Source organism: Pongo abelii, chromosome 16 (assembly GCF_028885655.2).
Source record: "Pongo abelii isolate AG06213 chromosome 16, NHGRI_mPonAbe1-v2.0_pri, whole genome shotgun sequence".
Classification (NCBI taxonomy): domain Eukaryota; kingdom Metazoa; phylum Chordata; class Mammalia; order Primates; family Hominidae; genus Pongo; species Pongo abelii.
This window is the reverse complement of record NC_072001.2, coordinates 37230647-37246993: the sequence shown is the minus strand read 5'-3', so window position 1 is coordinate 37246993 and position 16347 is coordinate 37230647. Positions and strand designations below refer to the sequence as shown.

General features: G+C 40.8%; 1 protein-coding gene across 1 annotated transcript; it reads right to left on the bottom strand.

The window, feature by feature from the left end:
- Positions 1 to 11752: 11752 nt before the first annotated feature.
- LOC129050462 (fascin-like) lies at positions 11753 to 13388 on the bottom strand. The gene is given in 2 exon segments (XM_054532579.1): positions 11753 to 12158; positions 12160 to 13388. Coding segments are annotated over 2 exon segments (1617 nt in total). The 5' UTR covers positions 13371 to 13388.
- Positions 13389 to 16347: the final 2959 nt, after the last annotated feature.

The window sequence follows — 16347 nt, the reverse complement described above, 5'->3', positions numbered from 1 at the left end:
TTTCTTTTTTTTTTTTTTTTTTTTTTGAGACAGAGTCTTGCTCTGTCCCAGGCTGGAGTGCAGTGGCACAATCTCAGCTCACTGCAACCTCCTCCTCCCTGGTTCAAGCGATTCCCCTGCGTCACGCTCCTGAGTAGCTGGGACTACAGGCATGTGCCACCATGCCCAGCTAATTTTTTCTTATTTTAGTAGAAACAGGGTTTCACCATGTTTGCCAGGATGGTCTCAATCTCCTGACCTCATGATCCACCCACCTCGGCCTCCCAAAGTGCTGGGATTACAGGCATGAGCCACCATTCCTGGCTAACTTGTTTTTCTTAAAAGAACCTTCAGTAAATATTTGGTTTCTGTGGCCTCGGCTATAATTCAGATTACAGTTTTCAAAGCAGTGTTTCCTAAAGTTGTTTGTGCAAAATTGTTTTCCATGACTTGAACCTAGTTGTTCTGAAGCTAATATATAATAATAATGGCTTCTCCCCAATTTATAATAGAAAACAGTACAAAGTAACAGACTATTATATGGGGGATGGAAGAAAAAGGACAAGGGTTGAAAAAGTAACTATTGCATACTATGCTCACCATCTGATTAATGGATACATGTGTACTCCAAACCTGCGTATCAAGTAGTATCCCATGTAAAAAATCTGCATATGTACCCACTAAATCTAAAATAGATGTTGAAAAAAAAGTTTTTCTATGTCAGCAATAATTGAATTGAAGGTGTAAAACTGTAATAAAAATTGAGACACTACAAAGTATCTTGTAGTTAAGCTACAAAAAAAAAATTCTAAAACCATCTATATAGAAAATTTTAGGAATTGATCTTAAAGGAAATCCAAATAAGTGGAGAATTATCATGTCAATCGATGTGATAAATTAATATTAAATTACATTATTTTTTCAATAAATCTAATATGGTCATTGATTTTAAAATGTGCATAGAATATTACTTTTTAATAAATAATGATTAATTTTTAAAAATGCAGAGGGTTGGACTTGCCTTATCAGACATCGGAACGTATTACAAATATATGGGGAAAAATGCAGTAACTGGTGAATTTTTCGTTTCCGTTAAGAAATAATGGATCTGGCCAGGTGCAGTGGCTCATGCCTGTAATCCCAGCACTTTGGGAGGCTGAGGAGGGCAGATGACGTGAGGTCAGGAGTTCAAGACCAGCCCTACCAACATGGTGAAAACCCCCTCTACTAAAAAAAAAAAAAAAAAAAAAATTAGCCAGGCATGGTGGTGGGTGCCTGTAATCCTAGCTGCTTGGGAGGCTGAGGCAGGGAGAATCCCTTGAACCTGGGAGGTGGAGGTTGCAGTAAGATTGCACTACTGCCCTCCAGCATGGGCGACAGAGTGAGACTATGTCTCAAAAAAAAAAAAAAAAAATGCTGGATCTCACTGGCAATGGAAAGGGAAAGGAAAGTTACTGATGGCAACATATTACTAATGGTAAATAAGCAATGAAAAGATACTCAATATCATATGTCATTAGAAAATTGCAAACCAAAACAATGAGATGCTACTACATAGCTCTTATAATGGCCAAAATCCAAAATAGTAACACTACTGAGTGCTGGTAAGAACAATGAGCAGAAATAACTCTTATTCATTGCTAGTTGGGATGCAAAATGGTACATCCACTTTGGAAGATGGTTTAGCAGTTTTTTATGGCACTAAGCACACTCTTAGCCTATGATTTCATAATTGTGCTTCTTGGTATTTGCCAAATGAGTTGAAAACTTATGCCCACACAAAACATACACACAAATGTTTATACCAGTGTTATTCATAATTACCAAGACAGAAACAACCAAAGTACCTTTCAATAGGCAAATGGACTAACACTCTATGGTGTAGCCATACAATGGAATATTAATCAGTTCTATATAAAAAAAAAGAGCTATCAAGCCACAAAAAGGAATGGAAGAACTTTAAATGCATATTACTGAGTGAAAGAAGCCAATATGAAAGCCTACACACTATGTGGTTTCAAGTATATGACATTTTGAAAAAGGCAAAACTGTGGAGACAGTAAAAAGATCAGTCATTTCCAGGGGTTCCTGGGGAGGAAAGAAAGGAGGAATAACTAGGTAGCACACAGGGGATTTTTAGGGCAGTGAAACTATTATTTTGTGTAACATTGTCATGGTGGGTACATCTCTGTTAAAATCCATAAAATGGACACCACAAAGAGTGAACCCTAATATAATTATGAACTTTAGATAAAAATAATTTATCAACATTTTCTCATCACCTGTAACAAATGTAACATACTAATGTTAAAAATACCACAAGATGTTAAAAATAGGAGAAATGGGGGTGGAGTGAGAGAGTCTACAGACAGGCATTTTAACTTTCACTAATTTTTGCCTGTAAACATAAAATAGCTCAAAAAGTAATATCTATTAATTTTTATATATATATAAAAATATATATGTGGTTACTACAATGTCTTATTGAGATTAATACACAGTGAGAGATTGTGTCTAAGAACTGACATGGTCTTTAATTTGAATAACAACATTGAAATACAATATTAGTGTATTTAACTGTAAATTAAGAAAATAAATTTTTCATATATGAATTGTTTATAACACTTTATTGAAATAACACCCACATCAATCCTCATCAGTTCTGAGGCCCACATAATAATTAAAGGCCTCCAGCCAGTCCAATTTCATTCATTCCTAGAACCAGTGAGTTTCACTCTTGCAGGCCATGAGTAGCAGTTCTTCAACGGACAATGAGATCTCGAAAGAGAAAGGTGTGTTCTATTTCTTTGTGACTAGTGTCCTAAGTCATGGAGACAGAATCATGGGCTTGGAAGTAGCATCATCTTCCAGGTTGCTGTGTAACTCACATTCCCAAGGAACAGACTGTTGGCAAACCCTTTGGTCTCCATCCTTGGGATTTCTTCTTCTCCTCTACATTTTGTTTCTCTTTCTCATTTTTTCTAAATCATTTTTTCTTTTTCCGACCAATGATATTTGTCCTTTTGTCCTAGGACTGGATCTCATTTATCTTTCTGGGAATAGCGCCATCTCTAAAGACTCCAGGTTAACCCACTTCATATTTAATCATTCCAGTCTAGATACTAAATATTGCAGTGTCAGTCAACATTCCCAGGGCCAGATCTTACCTCACACCTCAGGGTCATAACTCTCTTGACTACATTGTGTTTTGTCCTAATTTCCTCATTCTTGGCCGTGTGTATTTTGTCCTATCCTGGGAACAAGGAGAGGAGTGAAGAGCTTTCTCTTGCATTTCAATATTAACCCTACTCCCGTATTCTTCCAAGAAAGCCAGGAAAAACAATGCCAATGTTTTCCATTCAGTTTATATTTCATGTATAATTAACTTTTGTATTGAACATGAATAAACTGAAAATTTCTTGAAATAGAAACAATTTGATAGAATTTTGTGGGTACAGTGTATACAATCCGTGTCCAAAAAATTACTGGCATCTAAACTTGTTATAGATTTTTTGTTCCATCATGTACTAATTCAGTAATTCTATTGGAATACAACTAACATTTGTTTGTTAGTTATAATTCATTCTTGGTAAGCCTTTTTCTGTGTTTTGCTTATGCTTCCATTATCTTCTAGATGAGCACTTTTGTATATCTAATTTAGAAGCATTACATTAAGAACAGTAAGAGAAAATCATAAGCAAGTGTGAATATTTTTTCATAACCACTTATGAAGAAACAGAAGGGCTCCTATTACATTCACTGTAACAAATTATAAAGTCATAAACACATACTCTTCAAAGTAGCAATAGGCAAATCAGGGAGAGAGAGAGAGAGAGAGCACAATGTTGCTCCCAGAAGACAATGAATTTATTGCTACCACTGAAAAAATTTTTGGAAGGGATGAAGCTTTTTGCTAACATATACAATAGCAACTGCAAAAGGAATAGGACCTGGAATCTTCAGCTGAATCAGTCTATTTATAATCTCATGTAAGACTGGTAGAGACAAAACATAGCTCATTGCTTTCTCATCATTCATTAATTCACTCACTCATTCAAAACACAAATAGATGCACGCTATGCTACACACTGGGGATACAAATGGTTACAACAATCCCTCAAGTTTCTCAAAGCCAGTGGGAGAAATAGGCATATAAACAACTAATATCATGCACTGTCATATTGGACACTTGAAGACTGCCTAATGGACTGTGGGACTACAATATAAGGTACTGTCAGTTTGTCCTAAGAAGGTCACTCACGGGGAAGTGAAGACTGAATTGCATCACAAAGGAATAGTCAAATTTTCCAGGCCCACAGGGAAAATGCTCTTCCAGATGGGAGGACCATTGTGAGCAAAGTTAAGGATCAAGGAAAAAATATAAGTCTGAAGAGATGAAAGTAGAGCCACGTTGTTCAGTACAAAGGGGGGAGTATTTGGTGAGAGAAATGAGAATCAGGAGGGAGAGACGGACTGGGTCAGATCACAAATGGTCATGGTCAATCTAAAACTAAGAAGCTGAGAATTTATCAGGAGACAAGTAGGTGTCAAAGATGTTATAATGTGCAACATGATGAGATTTGCATTTCAGAACCGCAGCGCTGATAGTGGTGCAGAGGCTGGATTACAAGCGGGAATGGAGGAGCTGGAGGCCGGGGTAGGAGAGAAAGGAGTGTGAGGGGTGGTGGGGTGAGTGGGGTGGGGATGGATTTCCTAAAAACATGATCAAGGAAGAGAGATTGGGTTGGGGCATTCAGAGGCAAAAACAGAAGGAAAAAAAATCTAAAAGGAAGAAGTGACAGGCCTGTGTACCAATTTGAATAATACTGCAGTTGTTTATTGAGAGCTCATGATGTACAAAACATGATATTTTAATCCTCACTACAATGAATTTTGGACTTTTTTTAAATTTTATCAATTGATATTCAGAGGAGTTAAATCGCTTACTGAAGGCCATGCCAATTTTAAGTTAAGGGATGAGGTTAAAACTAAATGCTACTAGATACGGGGCTGGTGTCCTCTCAACTATATTCTTTGGCCCTCTTAACTGGATCAGCAACAGGGGAGAAGGCAGAGACTAGAATAGCTCCTCACAGTTCTCTGGATCTGCTTGGATGCTGACCAGTTTGGAGGAAGAAGATGAATTAAATGGAGGTAGCTGAGGGATATCCATGTGCAAAAGATAAATAAGCAGTTGGATACACGGGTCTGAAGAAGGTTCCTGGTGACACTGGTTGGTAGATAGACCGAGAGCTGAAATTCACCTGCAGTAATTGTTACTCTGTGTCTTCCTGTTGCATTTATGGGCCAGCTCAATATATCTTTTCCTCTATCTTTTAAAGTTAGAATTTACAATACCTACCTAATAATTACTTCCTGAAGAGTAAAAATCTTTTGTAATAGTTTTTCATTGGTCATATTATTTATTAATGCTATCCTCAACAAATATGTATTCATTAACCATTGGATACATTGTGCAAATGACACCACACCATTTGATAGAAAGAATGAGGTCTCTTCTTGCTAAATAGTTCTAGTCATCTCCCTTTTATAGTTTCCTTTACTTTGTCTTAAAAGCAATTTATTTTTCTATTCATTATTCATCTTATTACATGTTCTTTTTGCTTCACTTTAATCCTTTTTTGCAGAAGAAAGATTATAAATAAAAATATCTATATATAACTATAAAGCTTACACTCTCATAGCCGGCATAGAGTTTGTGCAAAAGCAAAAAGATGAAAACTTTAGCTCTTTTGTAGGTATGATTTTTGAGTTGTGATGGCAAGAAAATTAAGTGGGATTTTGATATAAGAGTAACAAAAAGGAGCCTGTAGGGAGAAAACAGATAATACATTGAGAATGAATAGAAATTATTTATCAGGCTGGCTCTGCCACAGCAATTCTTGTCCCTTCCCTAAAATTAATTATTTTCTGGTTTAACTGAGAAAATATGAGACAATCTCAAATTTCTTCAGAGCTAGAATACAATATTCCATTTTATTAGCCCTAGAACAACATGAACAGAAGCTTTAGTGGTAGCGTTATAGTCTATGCTGAGGTTTGTTAGCAGTGCATTATTACCTAAGAGATCGCTGCTTAGTTCAGCCAGTTAACTGGAGGTCACTAAAATGTTCTGCTCTTGAAAGAGAAAGAGGGGGAGAAAGGGCGGGGGTGGGTAGAGAGAGAGAGAGAGAGAGTGAGTGCTCCTTCTTCACAGAGCAATTTGTGTAAATGCATGGTCCAGTGGCCCTGAGATCCATTAATTAAATTTCTAGACTTCATAGCATTCGCTGATGAATCATGATGAAAAAAGTTGGGAGTAGGAAACACATACACTGCAGCATCTTGTTTCGCCAGAGTTGGGCCCTTGAGAATTATTAAGTGATACTTTGACATAATTCAGAATTAACAAAATCTGTCTGTTCTCTAAAAGTGTGTATTTTCATAATTTAAGTAAGTCATGCAAATTAGCTTAGATCAAAATGTGAGCTCCATTGTTGCCTGCAAGTCAGCATGATTTCATGATTGGTGATATAATAGTATCATCACCCCAGGGAAGGATATTTCTGTGAAATTAAGTGATATAGTTCTATCTGAGTAGGAATATTGTACCTGAAAAATCCTGCTAATAAATATAGGTCTCATTTTGATATTTTGGAATTTTATAGGGAATTAAATATAATAAAATCATGCATCCTACTGAGGTCAGACATCTGAGAAAAACAGGTCAGTCAAATCCTCATTCCTGTGAAATTTACCAAGGGGCTTTTAAAATGGCCAAATGTTAAAGTATCTAGCATGATGCTTGAAATATAATCTGTAGAAATACACTAAACTAAAATGACCTTGTCCAGTCTCATGGCTTCAAATACCAGCCCCATGCTAATGATCAAATTTTCTATGCATTCAAAGCTCCTGAACTCAGATTTAGATATGTAACATCTCTACTGGTTTCTTCACCTTACTGTCTCCCACACCAAACTTCTATTCTTTCTTTTCCTGATCCATTTCCCCCCACCTTTTCCATTATATTCAATGTAATTAAATAGGGATGTTTGGCTCCGGCTATGAAATTTGACTCACATCCCATGTCAAATTCATCACAAATCCTGTCAACTCTACTTCAAAAATATTTTCAAAATATGACCACCTCTTACCAGTACCACTCTAATTCAAATCATCCTGTCTCTTTCCTAGGTGGTTGCAATAACATCTCACTACCTAGATCTACCCTTTGTCCTATAGTCAATTCTTATCTCAGCAGACGGCAGACTATTAAAGCTGTGAACCATATCAGCCTCCATTTCAAGTGCCTTCAGTGGCTTCCATTTCACCTCCAGTAAAATCGAAATCTCCACAATGACATCTAAGACTCTCCATGGTTGGTCCCCTTCTTGCCTTACAACTAAAAACTCTTCTACCATTACCACTGTATTTACTCTGCTGTAGCAGGGAGACCTGTTTGCTGTCCCTTAAACAAAGCAGATGTCTTTCTCCTCTGGTCTTTGCATTTGCTGGTCCTATTACTGGGAGTGTTCTTTTTCCCATCCTCTTGATGACTTCCCTCATCTCCTTCAAGTCCTTGATGGAATGTTCTTACACAGTGAGGATTTCCCTGGCAACCATATTTAAAACAGACTCTTCAGTCCCATGTGCAGCACTCTTTATGCACCTTCCCTGTTTTAGAATAGTTTGAGAAAATGAGTAAGTGTTTTGGGGACACAGCACTTACTATCATCTGACATAATTAGGCATAAAACTGTATTTCTTAATTATTTTCTTATGTACTTGTTTGCCTCCCATCATAACTAAGCATTTAGTAGAGATTGTCTATTTTATTCACAATGGTATTCCTAATTCCTTAAAAGTGTTTGATATAAAACAAACATACATTGAGCATTTGTTGAATAAAAGAATTATATGTAAAATTATGGTCAGACATTATTCCAGGGGAAAACTCTTAGTCTCTAAACAAATTTATTTGGATACCTGGTAAATTATACTATAACTAATTTGGGAAATAAATTTGCTCCTCTTATGTCAATTGAGGGAAGCTTTGGCAAGAGCATTCTGCTTCATCTCCAAGTCTTTTTCTTCAAAGCCTATTGTTATTTTTTTCAAATCTGACAACCCTATGAGACCTACCCAGCTGAAGATTAGCTGGGATGCCCAGTTCCTGTTCTCACTGTGGGGCACCAGATTTTCTGGGCAAGCAGTGTGAGTAGATAAAGCAATGGGATGGGGTGAGGTTACAGGCATCAGCCCATTCTAGGCTTTGCTCTTCAACACATACTGTCCTCCTGAGCCAGGACGCAGACCATGGCTACTTTTGCCCCTGCATGTCTGTTCTGATTTCTTTCTTTATATGGGATGTCTCACTATTCTCTTGCTTTTAATATGGAGTTGCAGTCTCTAAGCTAAAAGGCCAAGTACAGATTCACCTGCCAATGAAGCTCTTTAAATTCTCTCTTCTTTCTCTGGACTCATTGGCTGTAAGTCCATGGAACAAAAACAGAATTTGCTACTTTTCAATGACATTGTTTTAGTTGAGTTGTGTTTAACTAACTTGTTGAATGAACTGACACTGTACATTCTCCCTGTAAAATAACAGTGTGTTTTCTATTATGCCTATGTAAGTCTGTTGCCTCAACTGGGCGTTATGTTAACTTATCTACCAGACAGTTTATTTAGCTTGTATTCAAGTTGGGCTTTTGTGACATAAATAAAATCAGTGATGTGATTATCATATAGTGGTACTATTTATGTAAAAATATTTGGGTCTTGAAAAGATTAGAAAAAGCTAAGTTGATTCATAGGAGGGCTAAGCAATGTAAAAATTTTAAGAAAAAATTATAAAATTAGAATAATCAGAATAGCAAAATTTTAACAAGCTAAAAGGTTTTTGCACCTCAATTACTTTTTTTTGTTCTATTTTAAACAGGTAAAAATTTAGAATTATGATTGACTTGTTATGATCATAATTTATACAAAGAAGACAATGTATAGAAACTCCAGTTAATAGAGTAATAATCAAAGGGTCCTGGACTTATATCAAAATATTGGCCAAATAATTTACATTTCTGGTTTTTTTTTTAACCCCATGATCCTCCTCCTTAACTCACTTTTTAGATTAACTATCAAAAAACTGGTCTCAATTATATTTGAATAGAAGGTTTCTACTCTATTGTTCTCTAACTTGACCATGTTCGGTACCCTTAATTAAAATATATAATTCTTTAGTAAATAGTTTTCATAGATGTTTTCTTTCTAACTGGTTATATGAAAGCTACCCAATAATGGGCAGGTTGAATAGCCGTGGGGTAGGCTCAGTGTTGGTCTGTGGAATGCTACTGTAGGTCTCCACAAACCTAAGACACAGAAACGCACCTTTAGAATTATCTACTTCACAGTAGAACTGTGACAGAACCTGAGGCTTGCCTGACTCCATACTTCTTGGTGTTATTCACAACACCACAGCCTAATTTTGCTTATTTCTTTATTTGAAGAAATCTTGAAAAAGAATTGCTTCTTTGATTTTTCTACTTAATTAAAAATTTCATCGGAATCAGCAATATCTTTCTGTGATGGCAATTGTATCTCCTAAAAAATCACAGTGGAGATATATTTGGAATAAATATATCCAAATATTGAAGTAGTACATTCTCAAATATCTGAGTAGTATATTCCATAAATTATGTCTGCAGGCTTAGAAATAACCTTCATATAATATTAATAAAAATCAAACTAGCTATTCAAAATATACTCATGGCATTGGACATTTGGAGGTAATTTTCACCAACCATCAATGTCTGTATTCATATATTTATGTGATGGTATTGTTATTTCTGTAGTCTTGGTCAACAAAATTTACTCATGTTTGATATAATTTCCACATACCCATAGCATGCCTTTGGAAGTAATGCAGTGCTTGACATTTAAGGAAAAAAATATCTGGTTAGGATTCCAAAATGTAAATCATTGAATAAAACAGTGCCATTTACTTTTAAGATGAGGACAGTATTTTGATGGGAGGACATAGGTGATCTTGTGAACAACAAAATAATCTCGAAGCCACATACCTATGGTAAATATTCACACTTAGGACTATGTGGGAATGGCAGCAGTCATTTCCAATAAATAACGTGTGAAAATCACACGTGTTCCAAAAACACCTCCTGCTTGTTCATGGCATAAAGCCAAAGCTCTGCTATATGAATATTACATATGTTTTTGACAAAACATCTAGTCTTGCACCAGACACAATATTCTAGTTTCCTGAAGAGGAAACTTTATTAAAGCATGTGCTAAGTAAACTATAAGATTCATATTAGAAACTTCAGTCCTATAGCTGTTTCTATTTATTTGGAGTTGGGAAAAAAATGGCATTATTGTACATGTACTTGCTTTATAGTTAAAAAAAATGGAGGGGGGCAAAATAAATAAATCACATTCTCAAAGCATCAAGGAAATTTATAGTGGAATTACGAATCATATCATTGTAGGGTCATTTTCCTTTGTATCATGATATCATATGAGACCAATGTCAAATGGAATAGATAAAAAATGGACAAAAAGTTTTTTTTTGGGGGGGGGAAGGCTGCAGACTGAGTTATTTTATTTCACTATTTCCAGTTTGAAGCTACTATCATGGGCGTTTAGAGTTATACAAATAACACTTACAAAAAATAAAAGACTAAGACACCCAGAATGAGACGCATGTCGGGGACGAGGGAGGCTGGCAGCAGGGGGGCCCCGGCGGCTCACCCCAGGGCTCCCCGAGGGGGTGACGCCTGGCTTCATCCACCCAGGAGGCCCAGGGAGCACCAATCACAGTGGGGGCTCTGGCCTAGGCGTCCCGCAGCCCAGGCCCAGGGCTGGGGCTGGACGGGAAGGACGGAAAGAGAGGGCTGAGATGCACCCGCTGGGGAGGGTGCTGAGACGCCCCACCCAGATCACTCACTACTACAGCCAGGCTTGCCTGGGACGCCTCCAGCAACAATATTTCATTTAAAAAAATACTGATTTGGTCATTTTCTGTTTCCAGTCAGGCTAGGGTGAAAGGAAAGAGACAGGAGGAAGATGGCCCCCACACCCCTACCCCCCGCCACCACCACCCTGGCAGAACATGCAGCAGGCAGACCCTGTGGCTGTCACGCCCTGCCGCTCCACGGAAGGGAGCCAGGCTGAGCCTCTGCCACGTGGGAGAGGGGCTGTTTCCAGCCACCACCCAAAAAAACACCGAGAGTCAGTCCTAGCCCACCCGACGGCTTCCCTTCCCAAGCAGGGGTTTCCGGACAGTGCACCAGGGAGGGCCTCTGACAGGCTTGGGACACGTGCCCAGCTCCTGGGGGGCTGGGAGGAGGTGGCCAGGGGGTGCAAGAGATTCCAGTTACACTACACGCCCAGGGCTCCCAGCCCCCAACCGTCCCTTAGCCGCTTCCAGAGAAGTAAGGCTCAGAGCCGTCTGAGGTCAGAAGAAAGAGGTGCCAGACTCGCCCCATGGCAGACAAGAGGGCAGGGGCATCTGAAATCCCTCCCAGGGCCAGGCCGCAGCCGCTGACCCGAGGGGAGGAGGGAACCCGGGCGGAGGGGAGAGTGGGGAGTCCATAGGGGCGACAGGCGGGGGCACCGTTTTCTCTGGGGTTTCCAGTTTGAAAGGCAAGGGGCTTGCCTCCCGCCCCGGGGAGCCCACCTGGAGGAGAAGGGGTTAGCAGGGAGGGTTGGAAGAAGCCGCCACGTAGGCAGGGGCGGGGAAGGGCGGGGCGGGCAGGCCCTAGTACTGCCAGAGCGAGGAGCGGTCCACGGTCTCCGCGGAGGCCTTCAGGACCCCTGCGTGGTCGCCCTTCAGGTAGCGCCCGCCCACCTTGACGGCCACCTTGTTGTCGCAGAACTCGAAGAAGAAGTCCACAGGAGGGTCGCCGCTGCTGGTGACCGCGGAGTCACTGCCCACCGTCCAGTATTTGCCTGTGGAGTCTTTGATGTTGTAGGCGCCATCGTTGAACTCCAGCTGGAAGGCGTCATAGCTGGAGCGGTTGGCGTCCAGGGTGCCCCTGACCTTGCGGCAGCCGATGAAGCCGTGCTCCCCGCGGAACACGATGATGGGGCGGTTGATGAGCTTCATGAAGAAGAGCTCTGAGTCCCCTGCTGTCTCCACCGAGGCGGCCAGCTGCCCATTCTTTAGATGTCACAAACTTGCCATTGGACGCCCGCAGTGTGATGCGCCGGTCACGCCGCTCAATGTCGAAGTAGCAGCTGACATTCTGGGTGGAGGCGGTGGACTGCACGCCCCCAGTGGCCGTCAGCGTCCAGTACTTGCCCGTGTGGGTACGGAAGGCACACTTTTTGGTGTCGCGGTCGATCTCCAGCTGGAAGGTCTCCTGGTCGGTCTCCTCGTCCTGATTGGCAGACAGGTCCCTACCCTGGCGCGTGGACACATTCCTCTCGTTGGCCGCCTGCAGCACGACCTGGGCGCAGCTCTGCTCCAGGGCAAAGAGCTCGTCTTTGCCCGCCTTGGTGGCCTTGCCGGCCTTGAGCGTGCTGCTGGGCCCCGAGGGCGCCAGGTAAGGACCCTCGCAGCCGCGGAAGGCCACCTTGCCGAAGCGGAACTCCAGCGTGTAGCCAGTGGCCGGCTCGGGGCTCGCCACCAGGCGCCCGTCATGGCGCAGGAAGCGGTGGTCGGCGGTCTGCACGCTGTAGCGCTGGTCCTGGAAGGCGAGGATGATGCGCGAGTCGATGCCCCAGGGCACGTCGCGGTCCACGGCGATCTCGTCGGCCGGCCGCCGGCTCAGGTGCTCCTAGCGCCTACGGGTGACGCTGTAGGTGTTGACCTGAGGGTGCATGGCGATGTGCACGCTCCGCTTCTCGGCGGGGGACACCGTCTGCGCGAAGCACGACAGGCGGTCCTCGGTGCCTCCGAAGTAGCGCCGGTGCTCCTCGGACTGCAGCGACCAGCGGCCGTCGTCGTGCGCCACCATGAGGAAGCGGCAGTCGGGACCGGGCACCTCGCGCTCGCAGGCCACGTTGCCGTCCTTGTCCGCCGCCAGGTAGCGGCCCAGGTGGCTGCGCAGGCACACGGCCGCGCTGCCCGCCTCGTCAGGGGGCTGCTCCGGCGTCCAGATCTGCTGCTTCTTCAGGCTGCTGGCCAACGCGTTAACCTTGAACCCGAATGCCTCGGCCGTCAGGTACTTGTTGCCGCAGTTGATGAGGCCGAACTGGATCTTCACTGCCTCGGCTGTGCCGTTGGCGGTCATGGTGGCGGTGGACGGGAGGCCACGGTGCGGCCCCGGGAGGTGGGTGGCGGGTCCCCGCGGCGGCGCCCCTGCTCCTTTGTTCGGCGGCCGCGGCCCGCACGCGCCCTCCGCAGCGCTCCACCAAAAGGTTTTTAAAATCATTTCAGTTAACAGATTTAAACAGAGTTTAGCCATGAGGCAGTGAGTAATGGAATACAAACTAGTGAAAAAGATGAACAACTAGGGATTAAATGTTGAGGAAAATTGTTTTCTAATGAATTAATTTTGAATTGATAAGAGACAAAGAATAGGGACTTTTAAATATACAACTTCGGTGACAAAGTATTTGTCTACACAAGTTTCTTATGTCTAGTGCCTTCCTTACCTCCCAAATATTATTTTATAACTCTGATAACTTCTAAAAGATACATATGAGATATTCATATCTAAAAAAGTCACCAATATTTTGAACTAGTATCAAAAATAAAGAAGTATTTGACATAGGTTTATATACTGGGTTTATACATAAATAAAATACAAATACAAATCACAACAGCAAAGATAATAATTAAAAACTGCGTACTCACCTTAGGGTTTTTAAATAAGCTAATTGTTTTTCTTCTACACAAATAGCTAAAAATGTACAGTGAATGCAAATATACTCAATTTCTCTTTCTTTTTCTATATTTGGATTGGTTAGTGAAGTGTCACAAAAGTGATGATGCTGAATTTTTGCTATTTTCTCTCTAAAGTGATGTTCTGAAAGAAATATATATATAATTTGCGGTTGTGAAGAAGCCCTTTTTTTAGTGCTAATTTATTTCCTTTGTGTACTTTGCAGTAGACATACATGTTAAAAATTCAACAGAAAGAAGAGGATAAAATAATCATGACATTAAGCCCCTTTAGAAATTAGCAATGTTCTCTATTAATAATGGCGTGATGATATGCCACTCCATGAGCTCTTGAACCAAGTTATTCGTTATTTCTCTGCCACATGGAAGCAGGATATTTGGTCCTTGTCCTATCTCAATGCAGTGCCTATGGTTTTGTTACAGAAACCTTAATTTTGCCTGCTTTTAAGTAAAGCAGGTTTTATGCAAACTTCTCAGAGGGCAGCCAGATAACTTTCAAGCACATTTGAAACACCAGAGGTGACTCTGCCAAGTGCCTCAGAGAAAAATACAAACTATGACAAAGACACTTCTTCAACCCATCTTTCTAAAGTTGCTGACTCTACAGGTTTATTATAAGCATTAGACGAAACCAGCGAGAGGCATGTGTCAAAGCTTGAATGTGCAGCTCCAGGTTAGAATGTCAGCTTTTCCTTTGGGTTACTGAAGAAGGAGAAAAGCCATTATCCATGCATGAAACAAAAAGGTATATGGCCAATCAAATGGAAGGCATACTTTTGGTAATCCAATCCCAATATATGCTATTTGCTTTAGTGGGGCTTAAGTAGGTCACTTAAGTGGTTTAGTGGGGCTTAAATAGGTCACCTTCTAGAAGTGAGCAGAAAAATATTTTAAATTAATTGTTATTTTACTATCAACATTTTTTTAAAATTGAAAATGGAACACCGGTTTTATAAGTAGTTTCTTCATTTTATTATTTAATGAGGTGGCTAGCCTTGATTTGAAAGGTTTTTTTTAACATGACTAGCTTTCTGACACTCTAATGCCCATTTTCTAAGACTTCTGTGCTGTAAGCTATTTTAACAAAGGGTAAGTGGTATGTCTTTAAATTCTGATTTTAGAGGAATTCCTAAATTCTCATTACTTTCACATATTATTTTATCTACTGTGAAATGATAACTTTGTTAACATGAAGCTTTTCAAGCTGTCACTGTATTGCATCGGGTATTTCTGTTGGTTCATCAAAGTGAAATGAAATGAAAATGCAGGAAAAACAAATGAATACAACACAAGAGTAATTCATTTTGGCTGGGTACGGTGGCTCATGCATGTACTACCAGCAGTTTGGGAGCTCAGGAGTTAGAGACCAGCCTGGCCAACCTGGTGAAACCCCGTCTCTACTAAAAATACAAAATGTAGCTAGGCGTCATGGTGCACGCCTTCTGGTACTGGAAGGCTGAGGCAGGAGGATCACTTGAACCTGGGAGGTGGAGGTTGCAGTGAGCCGAGATCATGCCACTGCACTCCAGCCTGGGCAACAGAGCGAGATCCCCTCTCAGAAAAAAAAAAGAGTAATTCATTGAAACACCAGTTTGTAAAACATCAGGATGCTTTTCTCTTGTTAACTATAACATTGTTGTTGAAAACTCTGCTAAAATTTCGCATTCTTTTTTTAAAAAAGGTAAATGAATTTTCATAACGTATTGTGCATAAAAATTATTTAAAGTTGACATTAATATAAAACTTATTGAGCTACTTTAAAGTTTTTTTTTTTTTTTGCTTCCTTTTTGAACTTTTATTTTAGGTTCAGGGGTACAAGTGCAGGTTTGTTACACAGGTAAACTTTTGTCGTGGGGGTTTGTGGTACAGATTCTTTCATCATCCAGGTATTAAGCCTAGCACCCATTAGTTATTTTCCCTGATGATCTCCCATCTCTCTGCCTCCCCTCTCTGAAAGTCCCCAGTGTGTGTTGTTCCCCTCTGTGTGTCCACGTGAGTTCTCATCATTTAGCTCCCACTTACAAGTGAGAACATGCGGTGCTTTTCTGTTCCTATGTTAGTTTGCTAAGGAGAATAGCCTCCAGCTCCATCCATTTCCCTGCAAAAGACATGATCTCTGTTCTTTTTCATGGCTGCGTAGTATTCCACGGTGTATATGTACCACATTTTCTTGATCCAGTGTGTCACTGATTGCCATTTTGGTTGATTCCATGTCTTTGCTATTGTGAACAGTGCTGCAGTGTACATATGCATGCATGTGTCTTTATAATAGAATGATTTATATTCCTTTAAGTATATACCCAGTAATGGGATTGCAGGGTCAAATGCTATTTCTGTCTTTAGGCTTTTGAGGAATTGCCACACTGTCTTCCACAATGGATGAACTAATTTACACTCCCACCAACAGTATATAAGCATCCCTTTTTCTTCATAACTTCGCCAGCATCTGTTATTTTTTGACTTTTTAGTAATAGCCGTTCTGGTTGGTGTAAGATGGTATCTCA